This window comes from Kogia breviceps, chromosome 16, assembly GCF_026419965.1.
Source record: "Kogia breviceps isolate mKogBre1 chromosome 16, mKogBre1 haplotype 1, whole genome shotgun sequence".
NCBI lineage: Eukaryota > Metazoa > Chordata > Mammalia > Artiodactyla > Physeteridae > Kogia > Kogia breviceps.
In genome coordinates, this window is record NC_081325.1 from 64877019 (window position 1) to 64902309 (window position 25291).

A 25291-nucleotide genomic window follows, 5' to 3' on the forward strand; every position below is an offset into this window, starting at 1 on the left:
GCCTTTACAACCTCCCCACAAACGCAGAAGTTAGAAAATTCAATATTCCACCTGATGAAGTAGCTAAACAAGGAGGCCCTAAGACTGGGATGGCTCTAATGCCTTGGTACCCCATAGGCCACAAACGAAAACTTCAGTCAGAACCAACGCACTTCAGTTTGAGAAAGGACTTAGGAATGAACAAGCAGCCAAGTCTTCCCCAAATCAGGCAACTGCTTCAACTACAGCCAGTCCAACCATTTTCCTTGAACACATGTGACACCATCATTGCAGTTGATAAAATAATGTGCAGAAGATTTCTATTTTTTTCACCATACAAAAAAAGACACAGCTGATTCATTCAGTTCCAAACAAAATATGGAAAATCCCAGGATGCAAAACTAAACAAAGGAGGGCAGCTCTGGTTAAGGCAGTATGGCCGAGTCCCTTTGCTGTGCACCTGAAACTATCGCAACATTGTTCATTGTCTATACTCCAATATGAAATAAAAAGTGTATATATATATGCATACAGTGAATCACTGCCACTTTTTCCAGAAGATGAGCTGCTTCTAGGAGTCTCAGTAGGTTTAAGCCACGTTTTACCTGCTGATTCTCTGCAGTAAGCCTACCCCTTTCTTTCCAAAGAGCCCCGTGCGTGTGTAGGATGGCATATGCGTACCGGGAGTCTGTGTCTACATTTAAGATCTTCCCTGTCCTGAGCTCCAATGCTCAGGTGAGTGTTATCAGCTCACCTTTTGGGCTGAAGTCCCTGGGGTCAGGCTTCGTGCCTCTATGACTTGGGTCTGGGAGGTCACCGTGGGGCCCACCAGCCTTTTTCCCTCTCTTATGAAGCTGCTCCCATCTGTGAACCATTCCTCTTCTGTGTCTGGGAGAGAGGCTCACTTCCTAGGTCGGGCAACTGGAATAGATCATGTCTGTGGTTTCTATACAATCAGGCTCCAGAGGCCCTGTTTCTGTGGGTAACAGGGTAGCCGGACTGAGTGTGGGACAGGTTCTTATGGTAACCACTGGGTTATCTAAAAGCATAGCCTGAACCTGACCTTCACGGCATAGCCATTCTGTTCCCTTAGAACGTACTAAATAAAGCCTGAACCTGGCATGGGGTCCACAGAGTGACTGGCTGACCCAACGTTCACTTTTCGGCCTCCTTTAGCAGAGTTGTAGTAGCTGCTGCTGCCCGTAGGCAAGGAGGCCATCCCTTAGCAGTCTGAGCTAATTGTTGAGAGAAATAAGCAACCACCGAGTAAGGGGTCCCAGTCATCCCCTCACTACTGTGAGAGAGGGACCAGACAAACCGTAAGGATGGACCCCAACTCACCCAAGGGTGCTCAGCAGCGGACAAGTGCTTGTTCTGACAGTACTAAAGCTGAGGGTGGTCTCCTCAAAACAAGCAAGACGGGGGGCCCTGGAACATCCAGACACTGGTTATTCTGGTCATTCAGGTTACTCGGACAATCACCGATTCTGTGCTCATAATACACCGCTAATGCTGGAGCTTTACCACACTAGCCTCCTGTCTCTGCATATGAAGTTGATTATTCTCAAGTTGGAAGAATCTGAGCCCCCGCTTTAGGGAGGAATGGAGGATCTGCATTTTAATACACTTTCTTATGGCAGAAATTCATTTCATAAGCGAGGGCCTATTGGGACAGACAAGGGGTTCACGATGGAAGTGCTGAGGAACACAGGCAAACAAGGAGAGAAGCATAAAACCACCACTGACTCGGCAAAATTCTCACTGATCTCCACTCAACCCCCAAACACGTTGAGTTGCTGTGCATTCACTGAATGGTGGCCCCCCCCAAAAAAAGTTATGTTCAAGCCCTACACGTGACACCTCTGAACATGACCTTATTTGGATACAGCTTCTTTGCACACGTAATGAAGGAAAGATGACGTCATACTGCAGTAGGGATGCCTTAAATCCAATATGGCTGATGTCCTTATGAGAAGAGAAGAGACTCAGACAGACACGGGGACAATGGCCACGTGACATCAGAGGCAGAGACTACAGTCCTGCAGCTGGAAGCCAAGGAACCACAAGGAAAGCCGGTGAACCCCGGAAGCTGAAAGGGAGGATTCTCCCCTAGAGCCATCAGGGAGAGCACGGCCCTGCCAGCACCTTGATTTGGGACTTGCAGCCTCCAGAACAGTGAGATGATAAATTTCTGTTGCTTTAAGCCACCCAGTTTGCAGTACTTTGTTATGGCAGCTCTACAATCTTCTCAACAATACCAAGACTTCTGTTTCTGCTGTCGCCCGTCCAGCGAACATCGGAGGAATCGTTTAAATCCCACGTCAGACCCCATCCGTCCTCTGCTCTGGACCGTCCAGCGGCTTCCATCCCACTTCCTGGCCCGCTGCCCAGAGACCAGCGCCCTCCACGCCCCCCGCTCGCTCCTCAGACACGCTGGAGCTTCCTGCCATTCCTGCAACCTGCCAGCTCAGCTCCTTCCTTAGGGCGCCCCTCCCCCAGGTGCCTGGATGGCCCTCACCTTCATGTCACTCAGGCCAGAGAGGCACCAGCTCCCCGGGGAGGAAGCCAGGATATCAGCCCCACCCCCTCTTTCATCACATCTGTCCCCGTAAGAACGGGAGCCCTGGGAAGGCAGAGCCTTGTCCTACCGCTGCACACGATCTCACACGTATCAGACACATAAAAAGATGTGAGCAGTGAGACAAAGCAACTGGGTAAACCAGCAGAGAGGGCATCTAAAACTGGGGGTGCTCGGTTACCCATTCGGGTATTAATGACAGATGTTATTTAGGCAAACTGTATAACAAACAGGTAGATAAAAAATATGTCTCAGTATCTCTAATTTCCAAATAATACACTTTGATTTAGGTTGTGGAAGGGGAAAATAAAAAGTTCTAAATCAAATAGCATCATTATCCTTAACAATTGTCACGACAATACTGATAATTCAGCAACTCTGCAGTAGCACTTTTATACAGTTTAGGGTTTATGTGGCTTAGAGTGTAACAGTGATATTTCTAAGGTCTTTGGAGTCATCCTCAAAGGCATGGATAACAGCTCTGAGAAAAGCGGGGCATAAAACTGAGACAGGGAGGGCGTTTACAAAGAATCCGAGAAGAATGACCTGCAGGGAGGGCTGGCCTTCAACACAACTAAGTGCTATAGCAATTTCCATAGACTTTTTGAAATTACTTACATCTTTCAATATCAGAATCTGACTTGCAGCTTTTAGGTACTGCAACTGATGTGTCACTAAGATTGTGATCTTCTGATACAAGGCTTGACAAATACACCTACAAAATGTAAAAGGTACAGCATGCAAAAGCACGTTAGTGGAGGTGCTCCAAATTGGAAAACAGAATTTGAAAACATAATGAGAAAAAGACAAGACAGCAGTCAACGTTCTCTACTTCAAATACCAGTCTGAAGACAAATTAAATACACATATAAATCAATCAATTCAACTAGGTCCTCAAATCAGCAGCAAGTCTGACTCTAGCTACACTAAAAAATTCTAAAAAGCAGTCCAGTGGAAGATGCACCAACTGTTAAGTGGTTTTTCCTAAAACTGATCTTAACAATTATCTACACAGTTCACGATGAAAAACAATGGGGCAAAACTGAGATCCCAAAAGTTGACTGAATTAAAATACTAATTATTTTATACCTGTGTTGAGAATGGGAGAAGAGTGACCTATGTCATATAAAAATGTACACATTTTTCGTAGACAGTTTCCTGGGTGATCGTTTATGATGTACATATTAATGCCCCTAAAAAAGTCATAGCTTCTCGGTAACCTTAGCCAGACTGCATTTTGGAGACATTTCTTCCCAAATAACATGAGATTGAAAACAAATGCCACCAGGGCCTTGATCAGTCTCTGCGACACCCCCAGTCTCATCCACGAGGTAAATCTTATTTCATTTGCACTGAAAACTTTCTGAATGTGAAAACGAAAGATGAGAGTCCAAATGGTCCACATCACAGTGGAAATCATCCAGTGGCTCAACCCACGCCAATTCTCTTAGCCAAAATCCCCTCAAGTATTCAAACTTCAGTGTTGTTTTTTTTTTTTTTTACAGTAACCCCTCAGACTGTTCCACATTTTAAATGCAGACCCCCAGGGACTCAGCCCCAGGCTCAGCCCAGAGGGGTCTACAACCCCTCTGGGGAAGCTACTAGCCGGATCCAGGGCCCCGGCGGTGACCACGGGCAGGGCTCCAGGCATGGACTCTGGGTGCCCGAGCCCCTCGCAGAGCAAAATCTCAGGGACCTGGGCCACAGCTCAGCCTGCTGAGTGAACCAGATGCAGAGTCTGGAGGCAGCAGACTGCAGCTCAATCCCTCTCACGAGCCTGAAAGCGTCGGAGAAGCTCCTAAAACCTCAGCGTCTTCATCTCAAAACAAGGCCAATGACAACTCACCCACATGTGCTGAGAAATCAAACCACCAATCCGCTCAGTACACGTCAGCCCTCTCCTCCACTCCTCCTAACCCACGAGCGGTCATGTGCTCTGGACTCGGGGCACAAAAGTCCTAAGGGGACACGCCGGACACTGGGTCTATAACCAGAAGCCAGAGCTCAGGATGTAGACACACACACCATTGCTCCATTATGTCCAAACGGACTTATTTTTACCTTTTGACATGTCTTGGTTCAGATTTTGTACTAGATTTCTTGACCAAGTAAACACCTTTTCAGACTTAGCACTAAAGCTTTTCATGGAATTGTTTCTCCTAAATTCAAAATTATCTGTCAGTAACCACTGAAGGCAGATGTTAATCAAATCTAATGGGCTGCTACGTCCAAGACAGAGCTACCCAAAAGCTTTAGAATGTTTTTCTCCTGTAATTCCATCACAGAAAAGGTAATACAAATAATTACAATGAAGTGATCAGTTGATGGCTACAGATTTACTCCTAATTAAGACTTTTAATCAAAATCTCTACGAAAATAATCTATCTTCCAATTTTTAAGAGTGAAGATTTCCAAGACATACCATAAAAAAATAATTGATTCAGGAATGAGTTCTTTAAGCATTACTCCTATATAAGGGCTGTGTTAATCCTATAATACTATATATATTCCTATATAAGGGCTGTGCTAACAGGGGATACACATCCCGTAGCAGAGTGAATCAGAGAAGAATGAAAAAGAGCAGCCATCTTACGTTCATTCACGCGACAGGCTTTGGTGAGATACCAGGCACAGTCTTAACTGTCGAGCATACATCCACAGCTCAAGAAAGCAGACACTACTCGGCACCGTGTACAGGAGGACACGCTGAATGAGTTTAGAAAATGCACTATCCGGCCGTGATGTGTGCTCTGAAGGAAAAGCAAGGGCGGCTGTTGTCTTAGATGGGGGTGACACGGGAGCCCTGAGACTATCCGGTGAAAAACATCCTGGAAAAAGGTACAGCGGGTCCAAGGGTCCTGGGACAGAACATGCCGGGCTAAGGAACCTTCATGCATTCACAGCTTATAGTGGGTGGGGAGGACTGAAAAACGGTCAAGTGCAACCCACTGAGGGCTGTGGGAAGACAGAGGCTCCCCCTGAAGGAACAGGAGGGAAAGGCAGGGGCTCTGGGACAGAGGGAGCAGTTATCTACAGACAGACAGGTGCGAGAAAGGGCCCCTCACAAAGCCAGCCCGGCTGGAATGCCCAGCGGGTGTGAGGACCAGCTAGAAAGGCTGATGGGGGCAGATGGCAAAGAAGCTCGTTCTCCGCTGGAGGACCTGGAGCTGCAGCCTGAACGTGACGGGAGTCTGTGAAGGCCTGGAGCAGGAAGGGCGAACTGTGTAGACAGCAGCGTGGGCACCTGCTCAGGACAGACCCGAAGAACTGGTGACGCAGGAGGCCGGGGGTCTGGCGACGTGAGGTTCTCTGAACCAAAACGGGATCCACAGCTGGACACGGGTGGGGCTGCATCAGTTCACCTAAGGCTCAAGCCCTCCGTAGGTGACAGAATCCACTTAAGGTTTACAACATATAGTTGTAAAATTCACAAACCTTAATAACCTTGGCTACAGATTCGTGACTCAGGGAAACTGTTAACGGCAAGTAGAAGTGCAACTCGTTCACTTTTAATACAAAACACTCCCCGTTACTAAGCTTTGACACGACCACCATCTTTCATAGCATGCTGTTCCATCCAATTTTCTAACTCGTTGAGAACATCCTCCAGTTGCTGCTGAGTGATTTCCTAAATTGCATTCGTGCTCCCTGCCCTAAGTTCCCCCAGAGAATGTGGTTCTGATTAGCAAACAACAGTCTGAACAAGCTTGCTTCTATCAAGTGTACATCCAAGGTCATTAGACCCAACAGCTATAAATACTGCCTCTGTTAGAAGAAGAACTTGGGAGAACTTCTGTGGTGAGCAGCCTAGGAACAGGGAGGCTGAACTGCCCACGATGCCAGGAGGGTGGGGGGTGGGGGAACCTCCGTCACAGCACTGGCGCCCTTTTTCACTGGACTCGTGACAAGCCACACGGCGCTTCTCTAAGGGAAAATTCATCAAGTCACGATCAGGAGAGGGTGGGAAAGGCAGTCAGATCAGAGAGCTGGAGGCCATGCCACGTGTCAGCTGCCCTCTCGTGGTCTGAAAGATTCAACGCTACTGTGCACTTTTTGTGCGTGTGTTAAGATCTACGTAACATGAAATTTACCGTTTTAACCCTTTTTAAGCGTGCACCTCAGTGGCGTTAAGTACAGTGCCGCTGCTGTGCAGCATCACCACCACCCGTCTGCAGAGCTTTCATCACCTTAACACTAAGCACAGGTACATGCTGACTCTGGTGGAACCCGCCCCCCGACCCCTGCTTAGGGGACGTGGAATCCCAGCTCCTCGTCTCCAGAGCTCAGGGCTGCCTCACAGGTCTCTCTCTCTCACACTGCTGCCTCTGCTGAAGTCTCTCTACTTTGCTATATTCTGGACCTGCTGTAAATCAATCATGTCTCCCCAAATCCACCTGTTGACACCTTAGCTGCCAGTACCTTAGAATTTGGTGTCAGGGCCTTTAAAGAGGTAATTGTTATTCTTAATTAGGGTGGGGCTAATCCAATCTGACTGGTGTCCTTAGAAGAAGAGACTAAGACGTAAGGACAGAGACACAGGGGTGCACGTGAACAGAGGAAAAGCCAGAGGAAAAGACAGGACGCAGTGAGGAGGATGCCACCGGAAGTCCACACCTTGATCTTGGACTTCTAGCTTCCAGAATGGTGAGAAAACTAATGTCTATTGTTTAAGCTCCCCGCCATCTGTGACAGCCCGCTATAGACAATGTTGTGTCCTTAAAATTCATACACATGAAACCGAATCCCCACCGTGAAGCTACTGGAGATGGGGCCTCCGGGAGGTGGACAGGTCATGAGGGCAGAGCCTGCATGAATGGGATTAATGCCCTTATAAAAGGGACCCACACGGCTCCCTCACCCCTTCCATCATGTGAAGACACAGGAATCAGGCCCTCACCAGACACCAAATCGGCCAGCACCCTGGCCTCGGACTTTCCCAGCCTCCAGAACGGTGAGACATAAATTTCTGTTATTTATAAGCCACCCAGTCTACGGTCTCCTGTGAGAGCAGCCTGGACAGACAAGAGCCCTACCAAACTAATAGAGGAACTGACAGCGAGAATTTCCAAACGGCTTCTCTCTGCCGTACGACCTGCATATCCTCCAGGCGAGGACGTACCTGCTGTTCTTCTCACAGCCTTGCTTCTTCCCACCTCTACACCTGTGCTTCTACTATTCCTTTAGCAAAAGGAACTGAATCCCGTTCTTGGCCTCCACAAACCCTGCCCAGCCTGCAGGCCCACAGGGCACTTCCCGCTAAGGCCAGTGCACAGGGAGCTTCCCAGCTTCACCTGAAAGCCTACAGCTGCCCACTTCTACTTCCATTTAGCGTTTACCGTCCTATGTCCAAACCCTCTACACCGTGACTCTGCTGAACTTTTCCCAGGCATCTGTCTTAACAAGCTCCACAGAGACAGATTCCTTAGAGGCAGAAATGAGAGCTGAACGTCTCCGTCTCCCTTATTCTGCCCCGTGTGGGTCCTTCCCCTCTCCTGGCGCACTGTTCTCCTTTGCAAACTGAGAGGTTTTGTGCAACAACACCTACAAGGGCATGGATCTCCGTGCACACAGTAGGGCTTTCATAAGTGCAGCCGGAAGGGCGCGTTGGCTTTAACAAGGTGAACAACAGCACGGTAACTAACCGTGGGGTAGACGTGGTGCCGGTTCAGAAAAAGCAAGTTCACGAGGCTTTCAAAGAGGCCAGTCTAGACTCCACGGAGGCCTCGGTCAGCGTGCGTTAGGACACATTATACACAGAAAAGCATCAGAGCTGTGCTGCTTCGGGGGTTCCGTGGCCAAACGAGAGCCAGTGACAACAAATTCCAGAAACTCAAAGTGAAAGTCAGGATTTCAGCCAGACTCTAGATACCTAGCTACAAATTCAAGTTAACCGCACACTGTGGGTCTAATTATTAATTCTAATAATCACGCCTGAAGCAATGTTAAATGATTGAAGCCATACTCAGATGTGGAATAACTCATTATTAAATTCTAGACTGTATTAAGTATTTCCAAACCGACAGAATGATAAGCGTGAACCAACAAGGCCTCTCCATGGAAGCCCTAGGTCAGTACTGGAAACTTCGCTTCTGACGTGCCTTAAACAAATGATGGAGGAAGAGGCCTGGCAGCCAAGCACCAGGCTACCGAGTCCCACTCTCCGATTTAGAAACTGCACGTACGTCGTCTTTCTTATTGCTGGGGTCTGGGTCCATCCACAGTGTCTGGTTATCACCTGCAAGCAGCAGGGGGAAATCTGCCCTCTGTTCCCCAGCTCCCTGAAGCACAGACTCCCTGACCCCCACACACTGGAGGCTCCTTCTGCATTTTCCCATCTGGACCTCACCATGATGCACAATTTCTCTAGGACGGATCTTCTGTGGAGGGAAGGGAGGGGAGAGAGGGACGCCGGGGCGGAATGAGCAGAGTCTTCTGAAGCACAGACGCTTTGCTGAGCTCTCTTCCCTGAACTCCACAGCGTTCCCGGAAAGCGGAGATGATAGAAAACAGGAGCAAACTCACAGTTCGAACAGGTGTCTGCTCACTTCCGCATCCACCGCACTGAGAGGATCGTCCAGGAGGTAGATGTCTGCATCCTGATACACGGCTCTGGAAAACGAAGAGAGACGTCAGGAGGAGAACGCTGCCAGCTTCCTGTGTCCCATCTTTGAATCAAGATGGTGCCCAACAAATCACTATTCATTCCAAGAGCCCAGGGAAAAGGGCCAAGACCCCGCTTCACACAGGGCCCCCCCCCCTCCCCGGCGAGCGGGGTCTGCGCGCTCACTTCCACTAGGAGCCGTGGAGGACGGAGGGGCAGGATGGCAACTGAAACGCCATTTACCTTGCGAGGTTGACGCGGGCTTTCTGCCCTCCGCTCAGCGTGGCGCCCCGGTCTCCTATCACAGTTAGGTCTCCATCCTCCAAAACCTCTAAATCCTACGTGGAGACAGAAAAGGGGAAGAAGAGCAAGATTTCAAATGTGCTCTCCTCCTGCCATCCTAACCTTCTAGCATCAGTTCTTTATGCACGTATTTCATCAAAAGGAATGGGTCTGTTTCATAGTGACTAAACCGTAACCTTAAACATTTTTAAAAACAGCTCTCAGGGTTCTTCATGTGTTTACATTCTGTAGTTTTCCACAGCATTTACGCATTAGGTCATTTTAACAGATACTTACTGAGGATCGACAATATATGCCAGGCTCTGTTCTGGGCACAAGGAATTCAGCCAAGAGGAAACAAAGTCCCTAGAGTTTCTTTCCGTGATGGGAGATGGAAAATTGACATGAGTGCAAGTGCTGAGGACTAGAAGAAAAAGGAAGCTGGCTTGGGGGAATAGGGAGTAAAGGAGGGAAAGTGAGTCACTACTGGGGTTGAGAAGGGCTCTGTTCAGAGGGGGTTTGAGCAGATCTGTTGCAGGGTGAAGCACGCTTAGATTTAGATTGCCTATAACTGTCATCTGACAGATCCTGGCATAGACAAGCAGAGTCTGCAGAGAGTTCGTTTTCTACTAAACCCCTCAGGCATCAACCTAGGATACCCAGATTACCTTTCTACAGATGAAGGCCTTGTTTCTTGGTCTCTACTTCAGCAAATTTGGGGGAGAATTAGTGGCACGCTGGGGTCTCCGTGATAAACTGGTCCTTCGAAATCCCTAAGTCTCATTTGCAACTTCTACAGAAATGTGCTGCAGAAACAAGAATCACTAAACTCAAGGATCCTGTGAGAATCAGACCAAGTGTACAAACACCCTCCGTAAATGGAAGAAGGACGTGAAGGGGCTGTAACTTGCTATTGGTGATTGAGGCCTATTTTCTCATCAAACCAACAGTGAAAACCCACGCACAGTGTGAATCATGACACGCAAAGCACATGACCACAAGGATAAGAAAGAGACTATCCCCATCATAACCCTCCCTGACAGCCACAAAGGCCCACACAGATTCCCTGTACACGCAAAGCGTAAATGTGGAGCATCAAACGAAAGGCAGCAATTGCTCTGTCATGAAAATTCATCATTTTTTCACCTGAACTCTTTACTACCATCGCTTGCTTTTGGTTTTCCTGAGATACAGTAAGCCGTTTTGAGATACATTCCCAGCCTTACACACACACACACACACACACACACACACACACACACACACACACACACGAGTTTACTTAGCCTCTGTTTCACTGATGACAGTCCTTGCAAACTGTTCTGCTTGGCTTTCATGCCTACATTTTATGCTGTTTTGGTTTCCTTCTCAAAACAGCACACACTGTAGTGCAGCAATCTGAACCGTGTTTTAGAAGAGGCACTTAGATCCACTTGAGCACAGTTAGGGCATAAGAAACAGGCTCTCTCTCCAAGTCTGGTAGGAGGACTTCAAGTGTGCTGTTAGCTCTGCAATCTATTTAGGGACCAGCCACAAATGGGAAAACATTTCAGACGATATGAAATAAAATCCAAGTCAGGCTGATTTCCCAGCCACCATTTTCTGATTAGGTTAAACGGGAAAAGCCTGAGTTCATCATATATTACAGTCCCTCCCACTGACAGGAAGGTATTCTTATTCACCAATTTTCAATGAAAAGCAGACACACAAACTACGGGAAAACTAGGCAATGGCGACGCTGGTTTGATGCCATCTGTCCAGAAGCACGTCAAGGGCCCTTTAGGGATGCTGGAGGCTTAGTGTACAAACGTGGAACAGACGGTTAAAATATTTAATGGGGACCTGACGTGAGCCCCTGGCAGAGGAGGGCTGGGTTCCAGCGTCAAACAGCGTAAAACTGCCTTTCAGCACAGCTTTAAATCCGTTTGGCTGATAGCACTATGATTTCCATTTTAAAGATGAAGAAACTGAGGCCAGGTGAGGTTCAGAAAAGCAGCCGAAATCACATGGTTTTTTTCCCTACTAAACGGAGAAACTGAAACTCATTCGCTGAAGCCTTCTATCTCCTAAGCCCTGCAGTTTCAACACAATCCCTACAGCAGGCCAAGCATTATTATTAAGTTGTTCCCTACACTGTGCTGTATAACCCCCCACAGGGTCACTTCGAACATGGCATCAGCTTAATTCAACGTTGCCAAATGGGATCGCTTTGTATTTGAACTACAGGTATGTTCTCGGCTCAATGAACTTAAACACGTACTTCAGTTAGATCTAGTATAAAGCATCTAGTTATTAAGATATGTAATTAACGAAATGCTGCTATTTCCTGCTTTATGGGAACCACCCATATAAAGAAATCTTTATTGTTTTTGTTTCTATGTATGTATTTACCGAAAACCTGGCAGGTTTGCATGTTACAAACATTGCCTTTCTGTTTACAGTAAACCCATACCTCCCCCTCATTTTATAAAAAGGAAACAGAGAAACACCAGAAATTACTACTCAGGACCATTTCTCTCCAAAGACCACACTTTTTTTTTTTCCTACTACACATGTAGTCTCTGTATCTACAGGTCAAAATGATTCCATGACACCAGTATTACCCGTGATGGTCTTATGCCCATTCATTGACACACGGATTCCATTTCAGAGCAGCAGCAAAACCTCTTGGAAACCCTCGGACCCAACGCCCTCATTTGGCTGCAGAAACGTCAGAGGCCCAGGCAGGAAACAGGACGTGTCCAAAGTGACCGCGGGCAAGTGACGAAGCCGGGGCCGGGACTCTGCTCTCCGCTCCTTCTCCGCCCTGGGCCTCCCTTCCTGCCAAGGAGGGAAAGGGCGCGAGGGGCCCCAACTCTATGTCCCGACCACGCAGCACAACAGAAGAGCAGTCGTGTTTATAAACCTCACATCAGGGCTTCCCTGGTGGCGCAGTGGTTGAGAGTCCGCCTGCCGATGCAGGAGACACGGGTTCGTGCCCTGGTCCGGGAGGATCCCACATGCCGCGGAGCAGCTAAGCCCGTGAGCCATGGCCGCTGAGCCTGTGCGTCCGGAGCCTGTGCTCCGCAACGGGAGAGGCCACAACAGTGAGAGGCCCGCATACCACAAAAAAAATAAAAAAAATAAAAATAAAAAAAAAAAAACCTCACATCACGTACAGAAGAATCGCTGTGCAGCCCGATCCCGCGGGGGCCCCTTCCCACCAGAGTCTGTGCCGCAGGGAGACACCCGAGGGTGGGTGAAGCCCCGGAACACGGCCCGAGTTACCGGTCCCGTCACCCCACGAGGCTGGGGCAAAGCATTGACCCCCATGGGTCTTAAACCTGAGCTGCAAATGTAGAGGTGAGGCATTCCATCTCTCAAGCCTCAGTTTTACTAACTATACAACGAGGATGGGAACATCAGAGATCCTTGTAAAAGATTAATAACTCATACACCTTGTTATGTGTGCTTGCATGTGACGACAAACAGAAAAACGACTTCTGCGCGGACTCCGAATAAATGAGAGCTATTTTTCTCACTGTTTTACATTTGCATTTCCCCTTTTCGGATACCATTTTTAAAAAAAATCTACCTTGCTCCTGTCAGCTTTACTGCATTTCTGTAAACGAAAATTCTCCCATTAACCATAACTCACAAGAAGGAAATAGAAGCCCATTAAACAAGCAAACAATTGTGCTGTGTCCACAACAGCATCAAATGCTACTCATCTAACACAAGTCTATGATGTTCAAGCCACAGTGACTATTTCCACACGGGCCTTTGACACCACACCTTTGAAAACCGGTCCCAGCCTTTTCCTCACGGTGTCAAAGAACAATAGGATGTCCAGAATGCTCTGACCAGACCCCGGGGAGAGCTCTTTAACGCTATTATTCACAGATTTTCATAACCAAAGAGAATAGCATAGCATTTATCAGTATTTACATTTTTTCTTTTGTTTCATTAAATTATACTATCCTACTAGCTACGTTCAGTTTGCCTAACTGATCCACCAATTTCATTTAAATCCCCACGTATAGAGAAACGTTTCGTTTTCCATTTTCTATGAAATTCAATGCCATTTCTGAAAACAATCTCTCCCCCGCTGAAAATAGACCGCATTAAGAAGAAATGTTAAAGCGCCACTTCTTCTTTAAACAGTAAATTACAAGTCAAAAGCGAAGCGGAGAGGGAATCCTAGAGAATGACAGGGACAGAGGAGGCATCAACCAGGCGCAGGGGGCAGACCTTCCGTGGAGGCTGATTCAAGCCAATGGTTAAAGAACTTTCCCAGTGAGATGATTAACAACATGTAAACACTGACGAGAACACTGATGATATTCAGGAATTTTGGTTACTTTTCAGGTGTAATAATGTGGTAATTTTTTTCCAAAGGTCTTTTAGAGAAGACTAGTGAAACGTTTACAGATGAACCAACTAGAGGTCTAGGATCTGCTTCAGAATAATGTGGGGTGGGAGTGGGGCTGGCAGGGGGCAGGGGTAGAGGTGCAGCAAGACTGGCCACGAGCTGATCCCGGCTGAAGCTGGGGGCGGGGAACTGAGAGCTCATTACACTGTGCTCCCTATTCTTTACACATTTTTTGCAATTGCCCATTAAAAACAGAAGTTAAAAATGAATAAAACTTCACAAAGTGCAACAGTCCCCGCCCCCAAGAAGGCATTCTGTGAGCGTCGTTACCACATCAGGATTCCAACAGTAGCCGCATACGTGAGTACATGTTCATCCAGAAGACCAGCTTAAAAGCATTAAACAACATTAAAAGATCTTTTAACGAACCTTGTGGTTCAAACCAACGCTCTCGTCATTTGAAATTCGAGCATATGCAACTCAAAAGTCATGACTCACCTTTTTCAAAGCACAAGCCTTTATTACTTTTTCATATCGTTCTTTTTCGTATTTCTTCCCGAATAGAATATTACTCCTCACAGTTCCTGAAAACACCCAGGGCTGCTGAGAAACATACGCGATCCTCCCGTGCACGCGGACCAGCCCCTGGCTCGGGGGCAGCTCCCTCAGCACCGCACTCAACAGTGACGACTGAAACAGATGGTAACACACACGCACGTGAACAGGCAGCACTCGGGACGGACACGCCCCGCAGCACAGCCGGCCCCACCCTGGGCGCTTGATGAACATAGAACCCTCTTCCTTTAAAAGAGGATAAAGTACAGCTGTGGCAGTTGAGACAAAGATATGGAAAATAACACTACCGGTCAATGTACACGAATGACTGATAAGGAGTATTAACATAATACTATGACAATGTAAACTGCCCCAGAGCTGCTCCCAGCTGAAGTGCTCTACTCAGCAAAGACTAAGTTAGAATGTGGAACATCCTTAACTAGCAGAGCAGCCCAGCAGGATGTGCAGTTTCATGTATCTGATGTTTAGTGCCGTTGTTCCTGCATCCGGGTATCCTTGACTTGACAAACACATGTTCTTAAATAAAGCTTGCTATGAATAATGTATCGAAAGATGATTATGTTTTTAAAAAACTCTTTAGTCAGTCGTGTCCAAAGAGCAAAAGTCCATCCTAAAGGAAGTCATCAGCCCCTCGTGCACACACCCCACATTCAGGCTCCCGTATTTTGCTGTTCCAGACCAAGCGCACGTGCGCATGTCCTTCACATCTTTAACAACACACAGACGGGGCGTGGCTGTGTCCGCGGCATCACAGCGCTCACCACACCGGGCCGGAATAACCTGCCTGCGTATCTGTCTCGCCCCAGAACCTGGTTGCCTCTGGAGGGCAGAGGTGTCTGGGTCTTGCTCACGTCTGTATCTTCATCCCCAGCACATGGCTGCACATTCACTACCCGTGCACTGACGGGACCAAGTCAAGTCACGTGAGGAAATGCTCAAAGCTTCCCGGAAGAGCCGTTACAACCTCCAGACGTCCTGGAGGGACCACTGTGACAGAAACGAAGTCCGCATTGTCTCTGTCCATCCACAACAGCTATCACATAAATCATGTCCTTCACTGAGACGCCCGAAGTCCCAACAAGCAGTTCCCAGCTGTGTCACGTGAAGCAGCAGGGAGGAAAACACAACGTGCATTTATCCACATTTATTTGGACCTGCAACCTTCCTGCAAAACTAATGTTCCACGGAACAGAGAAATGCTGTTTGAGATACACCCAATTCAAACTGTGTTGCCTACAGCTCTGGGCTCGACTCTGAGAATTTCACAGGGGCTGCGGCGTTGCACCAAGCTGCCGAAAGGCAGCATAACTTACCTTTCCTGCTCCTACAGGTCCGACCACAGCTAACAGCTCACCGGGTCTGACAGTAAAGGAAAGGCCTTGTAGAGTTGGGGTTTCTGATGCCTGCAAATTTAAGTTTACAAAACGGTTCATTTCAATAAAATAAAAAAAACGAACTTCAGAAAGTAGAGAAAATAACGTTAAGTCATTGATGTGCTAATGTAACCCACATTTTCATCCTTCCGATTTTAAGTGAGTCCTGGGGGCATTTTCATCAAAAAACACCTTTGAAACAGCTTTAGTTGCCTTTAGGAAGCCTATTTCTTTTGCCAGATTTTCATACGGACACAGCTCTGGACACCCACAGAATTTAAGGAGTTGAAATGACAAGGCCCCTCCTCAAAATGCAAACTCCATGATGCGCACTAGCTTATTAATATAATATAATTAATAGAATATCCCGTATGGGAGGTTTTTCATCCTTTGTACGTTTTCATTAGAGCCACTGGTGTTGTTTACTTCACCACTCTCCACAGGGTGGCAGCGTAAGTACATATCATGCCTGGTCCTCTACTAATTATTTGACATCTCCACTTATCTCTCTATTTTCACCTGATAAAGAATGAATCAGGGCACTTTATATGATAAAGTTGCTCTTGATAAAGTCATGTAAATGGCAGTCAAGGCTCCAATTTCACCAGATTCAATTTAACACCAAAAACCAAAAAAGGGGGCGGGGGGAGTCGGGGATTTTGTATATAACACAGTAGGTTAGAGTGATAAAGCCTCAATTTTGTACCTCTTACATGAATTACCTATTCTAGGTAAATAGGGACAACAAAGTACTTCTACTGTAAAAAAACAAAAACAAACCATGGATGTACATGTCACAGCAAACAATCCAACACAAAGGAGAAGGATAAAGTACACATCGTGTCAATCACAGGTCATGTTCTCGAACAAACTGTAAATTCTATCATAAAGAGACTTAGGGTTATGTGTATTTTTTTTACATATACTAAGTGTTTAAAAAAAAATCTTGGGGCTTCCCTGGTGGCACAGTGGTTGAGAGTCCGTCTGCCGATGCAGGGGACGCGGGTTCGTGCCCCGGTCCGGGAGGATCGCACGTGCCGCGGAGCGGCTGGGCCCGTGAGCCATGGCCGCTGCGCCTGCGCGTCCGGAGCCTGTGCTCCGCAACGGGAGAGGCCACAGCAGTGAGAGGCCCGCGTACCGCAAAAAAAAAAAAACCCCAAAAAGCAAAAACTTAACTGCTAATGTTAAAAAAAAAAAAAAAAAAAAAAGTGGTTACATGTGATTAAGTAAAATGCCCAAAAGATTAATAAAAGCACAGGGTCTGGATAAGAAGTCTGGATAATGTTCTAAATGGAAAATTTCTCTGGAAAGAACTGAACTGATTATAGATACAGGCAGCTACTGAAAAAATAATTATTTTTAATCATCAAAATAACTAGCCCCATATTTTAACACGAGACATTTTTTTAAAGCTACTCCACTCCTTTCTTTTTGATTAACACTTGTATTCTTATTTTGCTACTTTTCACTCAGTTGTGACTGCTCGATAATGAGCCCCCTACAAACACTGCTTCCTGCCGCAGCCCTTCAGCTCGTCAGGGCAGAAAACATGGACTCCCTCCCTGTTCAGGCTTGAGGCTCATCGTCAACAAAACACTAGCCCCAGGTGTTACAGGAACTACAAATCTATCAATAAGAAGCTAGACTTTAATATAAGAAGCTAGACTTTAATACATGAGAAACATTTAAGCTTCTCCACTTCTTCTTCTCTGACACTTAGGACTCTTATTTTACCACTTTGCACTCAGTTAAGACGACAAAATAGTGGGCCACTTACAAACATCAGCTCCCTGTCACCACACCTCACCGTGTGTCAGGGCCAGACACTGAGTTCCCTCCCTGTTCAGGCTTCAGGATCGGGCACTGCTCGGCCGTGACCAGAAGGGGGCAGCACTCGACAGCCCATGGTACAGACGCCTGTCCTCTCCTGGTTATCCCGGCTCAGGGCATGCGGATTCCACAGGATCGTCAGCTGAACCACCCACTCAGTTGCCAGACACAGTTTGAAATCCCTGTCCCTTGGAGGCTCCCACAGGACCATTTATTTTAAACCTTAAAGACTGAGACCAGGTCCCATCATTTCATGAATGAGACCTGGGTCCCTGAAACCTTCTGCCACCTGCCCGCCTGGCTGTATAGTGGAGCAGCTTAGAAAGCTCATGTCTATCTCCAGCCTCCCAATCCAGCAGGGGATTCATTCAGACTCGGCTTCTCTCCCCAAATCCCCAAGGTCTGTGCCACTCCCCTTCCCGAGGGCTCTTTCACCCGTGACCTAACCTGAGAGGCCCTAATTACTAACGACCCAGCACAGGGTACAGCCTTCCATAGGCAAGGCCAGGACAACAGGATAGCGTGTTCTGTACTACACTACAAGTTACACAGAAGTCTGAGAGCATGTTATTACGTTCTTGCAAGAAGAACAAAACAGCTCATTTTAAAATGCTGCAGAGGGCTTCCCTGGTGGCGCAGTGGTTGAGAGTCCGCCTGCCGATGCAGGGGACGCGGGTTCGTGCCCCGGGCCGGGAAGATCCCACATGCCGCGGAGCGGCTGGGCCCGTGAGCCATGGCCGCTGCGCCTGCGCGTCCGGAGCCTGTGCTCCGCAACGGGACAGGCCCGCGTACCAAAATTAATTAATTAATTTAATTAAATGCTGCAGAGTTTGGTATAAGAGATTTTGTTAATGTTTCATACAAAGTATGTGTTACCATTCACAAAGAGTTGCCATCGTAATGGGATTTTTTTTTTTTTTTTTTTTTTTTTTTTTTTTTGTGGTACCCCGGCCTCTCACCGTCGTGGCCCCTCCCGTTGCAGAGCACAGGCTCCAGACACGCAGGCTCAGCGGCCATGGCTCACGGGCCCAGCCACTCCATGGCATGTGGGATCTTCCCGGACCGGGGCACGAACCCGTGTCCCCTGCATCGGCAGGCGGATTCTCAACCACTGCGCCACCAGGGAAGCCCCCGTAATGGGATTTTAATGGTGCTTTTCATAAATGCTTCAAGTGTATTATGAGAAATACCAAGCCGGAGGTAAATCTACAATATTAAGGTAGGAGAAACTATCAGGTCAGTTAAGGTACCTTGGTAAGAGTTTCCATGTGCAAAAGCTAAGGGGGTATAATTTTATTTATTTGGGAACATACTACTGTTTTGCTGGTGGGGAAGCTGGTACTGAATCAGAAGTAGGTGCATAGGATACAAGTGGCACCACACTTAGTGTGACAGGCGTGAATACACACGAGGAGTCTGCAGAGTCCAGACACTTGCACTGTGGTCTCCACTCCCACCAGCAGCCGAGCTCCTGGGCTCTGCACCAGATGGTGGACCCTCTGACAGAGGCACCATCTCCTTTGAGTCCTTCCAGCCCTGGGGGTGGGAGCGGCTTCCCACCTCTGCTCATCTCTGGGCTGGGTTGTCTCCAGCACCACCGTTTTGCCCTTTCTGCTTTTTTCTTCCCCCGTCTTTCATCCTCTGGGTAAGTAATTCCCTACGTGGAATCCCCTTCTCCTGTGGTATTGGGTTCTGTCTTACTGAGTAATCCACAGAGGACCACCGAACCGGGGAGGCAGAATGTTTCAGTCGTCAGAAGAGGGGTCTGCACTAGGTGTGCAGTTTTGAGAGCAGACCCTGCTCTTTTTCCTGTCTGCCTGAACGTCATAAATAAACCAAGCGTTGGACAATCACCAGTTCTCCCTGTCAGCGTGCCACACAGGGCGGCCCTTCAACCGGGAGTCACTGGTGCTCAACTATGCCCTCCTGCTGCCGCCTCCCCGCCCCTGGCTGCCACCAAAGTAGCCACCATCATCCGGAAGCTGAGGATGCCTCCACCCTGGCCCACAGTAAAGGTCCGTACGAAGATCCATGGCTTCAGTCCATAGGTAGTAAGATGATCTGAGAACATCAAGGCAAAAAATGTACACTGATTCCCCAAAGCCTCTGGTCTGTAACAACTGTTTACATACCTGTTAGTTAACCCATTCCATACTGCAGCATTTTTTCTCTACAATCAACTACAATCAATATAAATTCTAACATTACAAACATATGGACTTGAAGGTCAAAATGTGCTAATACTTTGAAAGCTCTCTTGAAAATGAGAGAGAGAGCAACATGTCAAACGTCTTAGGCTGACTTTATACTTAATCTCCATTAGCTGCAAACCTTACTCCCGATTTTGAGAATTTTTATAACATACTTTCAGTAAATGAGCAGGTCACATTTTACACCAGGTGTAAAACCTCAAAGTTCTCCAATAAATCTGTTGTCTTTTAGCAGTCACCATCTTGGTACACAGGATGTGTTACCTTATCCCAAAAAGCAGTGAAATCTTGCACGTCCACTATCATTTTACCATCTGATGGCAGCTGAGGGTTGCACTGTGTTATCTCATCAAGTAACAGAAAGTTCTACAGAAAAAGGAAAAACACAGATTGTTTAAACTCCAGGAGAAAAGCATAAACAACAGTAACTGCTTTCTTGGAATTTGCAGTAAAAAACTTTATACAGCCTACATATCGTTTTGCCAACTGTACTTAAAGTGAGGTTCACATCAGAACAGACTAGGTAACATGCGGAGTATGATACGGTATTATAATAATGTACAATAAAGTCTACAGATAGTGTAGGGTATAGTATGATATATATTACGTATATGACAAATAAAGAGTTCCTGGCCCTGAGGCTGTCTTTGTAACTTTCTTAACAAGTGGATTGGTTCCACCCTAAGGAGAAAATGTGGCTCCGAACTCCAACACATTCAAAAGCTTGGTATTTCCATTGTTTTACTTTTGTGTTACTGACAATAAACAAAGGAGTTGGTAGGGAATTATTCCATAAATATTTACTGAATCTCACCGTGTGCCAAGCAAGCGCCATGCAACGCTGCTAGGAACACAGAGAGGAAGGCCATTCCCAGGCCTGCAGGTATCAGGTGGCACAGGACAGGCTGGGAACACAAGACCTATGAAAACCCTGGCTCTGCCTGTTTTGAGTCGTGACCTTTTCCTGGGCACTTAAGTACACTCTGCTTTACTCCTCATGCATGTTAAATCAATATCACTGCTGTGTGTCATTAACTATCACTGAAGTCACTGCTCTAAAAATGAAATGCTCTTATTCAGTTTCTATCTCTTAAAAACTAGTTTACAAGCATCTATTCACAACCACTTGTATCTTCTCCTTAGTCAGCGCCCTCTGTCCTCGACAGCAGGAATGGCCACATTTCCCACTGCTCGCTATTTTCACACCCCTTTAGCAGCTATTCAACGCAATTCAGTTGAATGAAACCAAGTCCTGCGAACCACTGCTGAACATAATCCTATATAGGAAAACTCCCTCTTTCCCTGCAAATGCTAGACGTAATTCAACAAGAAAAGCTACAGGGGTAGAGAAATACCACCCTCGCTGCCCACTCCCCCCCCATAAGAACTGTGAATGTGTGGCTGACAGAGACTGCTGGCTGTCCTCAGAATCTGCTCTCGTTCTTCTGAGGTAACAAAGCCCAGATTTTAGCTGGCACCTGGCAGCCTGGAAGGAGGCCCTCTCTCTCCAGCCTCCCGAGCAGATAGGTGTGGCCATGTGACTACATCCAGGCCGGTGGAAAGTGACAACATCCGGGACCTTCATCTACCACCACCCCCCCCCCACCCCGGCCCGGGCCTTGGAGGTTTACCAGCTGGGTCAAGGCCACATGCAGAGGAGTAACAAGAGAGAAAGAGTCTGGGTCTCCCTAACACCCTGGTGGATCATACTAGCCGTGGAAATTGTTACAGGGAGAATTGCTCACCCCAACCAAAAAAAAAAAAAAAAAAATGTTAAGGTCCTCACCCCAAATACCTCAAAACGTGACTTTACTTGGAAATAGGGTTGTTGCAGATGTAGTCAATTCAGGTGAGATCACGCTGCACTAGGGTGGGCCCTCAATGCAGTATGATTGGTGTTCTTATCAGAAGAGAGACGCAGAGACACACACAAGCAGAAAACAGCCATGCGACGACGGACACGGAGGCTGGAGTGACGGCTGTTACGAGCCAAGCTTTGTCTCCAGCCACCAATAGCTAGAAGAGGCAAGAAAGGATTCCCCCTTATAGGATTCAGAGGCATCGTGACCCTGCTGACACGAGAAGGCAACCCAGGGGGCCCAGCAGAGTGAGCCAAAACCAGGGATGCATGTGACGGGTCACACAGACAACCCGTCTTCCCCACTCCCCCGCCAGAGCGGAGGGTCGTGCGCTGTGAAACAGAGCTGCCAATGGAGCGTAGAGTTTAAAATTTGGATTCTGCAAGTGACATGGAAACTCTGAAGGTCTTCAGACTAAGACCAGGTGATGAAAACAACACTTAAATAGATATTCCCCATGCTAGAAGGTACTAAGAAGGCAACGTAACAATGGTTTAAAAAAAACCAGGCTTTGGGCAGGATCCTAGTTGTCATTTACTAGCTATGTAAGGATAGGTGAGCTATTTCACCTGTTACAGGAAGCCGTTTCCTTATCTGTAAAGTGGGGACACTAATGCTTATCCCAGTCAGTTGCTAACAGGATGAAATGAGATGACACGCAAAGGCTTCAGGAGTGCCCGGACCACACAGAAGCCACAGCAGCAGCAGCAGCGATCGAAGACAGCAGCTGCGGCAGCAGCAAGAACAAAACCACAGCAGCACAACACACGTGTGAAGCCTCCAACTGGACGGGTTACTGTGTCACTAAGAACGTCACCACAGTTCAAGGACATCCCTAAATGTCCTCTTTCAAGATGTGAAAGTTTCATAAAAGAAATCTTATTGAACTGCATGGACCATCCCTTAACAGTGTTGCTAGAAGCCCCCATCAAAAAGAATGATTAGGGCTTCCCTGGTGGCGCCGTGGTTAAGAATCCGCCTGCCAATGCAGGGGACACAGGTTTGAGCCCTGGTCTGGGAAGATCCCATGTGCCGTGTAGCGACTAAGCCCGTGCGCCACAACTACTGAAGCCCATGCACCTAGAGCCCGTGCTCCGCAACAAGAGAAGCCACTGCAATGAGCAGCCTGGATGCTGCAATGAAGAGCAGCCCCCGCTCTCCACAACTAGAGAAAGCCCACGCGCAGCAACGAAGACCCAACGCAGCCCAAAATAAATAAATAAATACATAACATTAAAGAAAAAGAAAGAAAAGAAAAGAAAAGAAAGAAAGAATGATAAATTCAGGGGAGCGGAACTGACCCCATATAACTGATCTGTTTTATGGGCAATAGCTTTTTATATGAAAGAAACTTCATCATAAAAAAAAAAACCTCACCTTTTTTTTTTTTTTTTGCGGTATGTGGGCCTCTCACTGTTGTGGCCTCTCCCGTCGCGGAGCACAGGCTCCGGACGCGCAGGCTCAGCGGCCACGGCTCACGGGCCCAGCCGCTCCGCGGCACGTGGGATCCTCCCGGACCAGGGCACGAACCCGTGTCCCCTGCATCAGCAGGCGGACCCTCAACCACTGCGCCACCAGGGAAGCCCCAAAACCTCACCTTTTATGACGACTGAATGATCAAATAAAAATCACAGCCAAAGCTATCTAACTTCACAAGAGATCTATTACTGGCCATCCATCACTATGGAGAAGTAGGAACAAAACAAACTAGATGTGTTTGTAAAGGCCAGACACTCAAGCTCACGCCCAGGCCAGCTCACAAAGCCAATTTATCTTCATTTTACACCAATTCATAAACACACAACTCCTTAAATATCTACAGGTTCTCACCTTGGTGATGTAAATTATTCACCCCCGGCAATTTACAGACAGATTAAAAAGAGAGAGAGAGAGAGAGACTGTGGATATGGTGGGAATCACAAGTTTGAAAGGAAGAGGGCAGCTAGAGATAGGATCACACGGAGGTGAAAAGAGAACAGGGCCAAAAGGCAGATCGGAAAGGCCTCTCACCGCTGTGGCCTCTCCCGTTGCGGAGCACAGGCTCCGGACGCGCAGGCTCAGCGGCCACGGCTCACGGGCCCAGCCGCTCCGCGGCACGTGGGATACTCCCGGACCGGGGCACCAACCCGCGTCCCCCGCAATCGGCAGGCGGACTCTCAACCACTGCGCCACCAGGGAAGCCCTATTTATTTATTTTTTTGCGGTATGCGGGCCTCTCACTGCTGTGGCCTCTCCCGCTGCGGAGCACAGGCTCCGGACGCGCAGGCGCAGCGGCCATGGCTCACGGGCCCAGCCGCTCCGCGGCACGTGGGATCCTCCCGGACCGGGGCACCAACCTGCGTCCCCCGCAATCGGCAGGCGGACTCCCAACCGCTGCGCCACCAGGGAAGCCCAAGAACCCATTTTTAAACACAGAGAACGAAGTGAGGCTGAGGCCAGGCTTCCTACCCAAGGAACATAGGCCTCTCGGCATGTTCATTCCCTCCCGGCCCAGAGAGGAATCCTATGCACCCCAGGAGTGAACACAGCTGTCACCCAGTCAATGGAGTTAGCAAAGGAGATGAGATCTGTTTGCTTCTCCTACTTTGAGACAACTTAAGTGTCTGGCCGTCATTACTCGACCAGAGCCCTGTACCACTGGTGCTTCTACGACTGCCCAGAGATGAGGAGCCTCTTAAGCTACTTCTAACGCACCCTGTGTCAGAAGACGGGAGCGCTAAAGACTTTCTGGAACCGCCACCAGCTTAGGCGGTGAGCGAGTTAGATCTCACCTAACTGGCACACACTTAGGTGACACCAGAGAAAAGGAGGCATTTGAGGTAAAATCCACCGACAGGTTAATAAAGTTATCTGTCAGCACACCTTGATTCTTCGGATGCTGACGACTGCCTCTGACACCTTCTCGACGGCCGAAGGGAAGAAGAGGGTGACCGTCAACCGCACGGCCCCGTACAGTGTCACCGCCACAAACACACGACTGGCTGTGATCACATGGCCAAGGAGCACATAGGTGGTGAAGGTGACGAAAACGATGATTTTGCTCGCAACAAAAAACGACGCCAGATTCATCCCTCTAAGGTAGGAACTCCTCAGAATCTTGGAAATTTCCTTCCTGGAAAAGAGGAGGAAGTAAGATTTTAAAAGAAGCATCAACATCCAAGACATGAATCCAAGTGCCCCGTATGAGTGGCCTCTTCCTAGGGAGTGGACCCAGAGGAAGATAAACCATCCCTCACATCGTGGGGATACTACGCAGTGCACGCCCGGGGGCCCGCCCAGCACAAAGACCTCACGCTTCCTCACCACTTCACTTCCAACTAAATAAGAGGCTTCGTGTCACATTTTAAACATTTTGGGTCAACCAGACTGGGTGTGAACGTTCAGTCAACACCCATTCGTAACCAGCATTCCTGTGCCGCCGGGCTCCTCACGGATGACAGAGAGACACAGCCCGTCCCCTCCAGGAGCTGACGAACATAAAAGGAGAGAGAAAACAACCCCCCAAATTGGGAGACACCAACAAGACATCAGACAAGAGGCGCCAGCACGGCCCCCACGGGAGCGCAGAGCAGAGGCGTGTAATTCGGAGCAGTTAGAGTCCAGGCAAGTCACACGCCCGTGGACCCTGAGAAGACGAGCTGGGGTCAGTCGG

At 48.0% G+C, this 25291-nt stretch overlaps 1 protein-coding gene across 4 annotated transcripts in view; it reads right to left on the reverse strand.

Annotated features, from left to right (window-relative positions):
* Nucleotides 1-25291, reverse strand: part of ABCC4 (ATP binding cassette subfamily C member 4 (PEL blood group)) — a 225211-nt gene that overhangs the window by 127493 nt on the left and 72427 nt on the right. For 3 of the 4 annotated variants that reach the window (XM_067016881.1, XM_059042306.2, XM_059042307.2), the window contains exons 8-14: nt 24502-24751; nt 20045-20146; nt 15681-15770; nt 14290-14481; nt 9402-9496; nt 9080-9166; nt 3176-3272 (exon numbers count right to left, since the gene is read on the reverse strand). In XM_067016881.1, the coding sequence (XP_066872982.1) occupies nt 3176-3272; nt 9080-9166; nt 9402-9496; nt 14290-14481; nt 15681-15770; nt 20045-20146; nt 24502-24751 (913 nt within the window). The remainder of the gene's footprint in view (nt 1-3175; nt 3273-9079; nt 9167-9401; nt 9497-14289; nt 14482-15680; nt 15771-20044; nt 20147-24501; nt 24752-25291) is intronic. The other variant, XM_067016882.1, reaches the window with a different exon arrangement.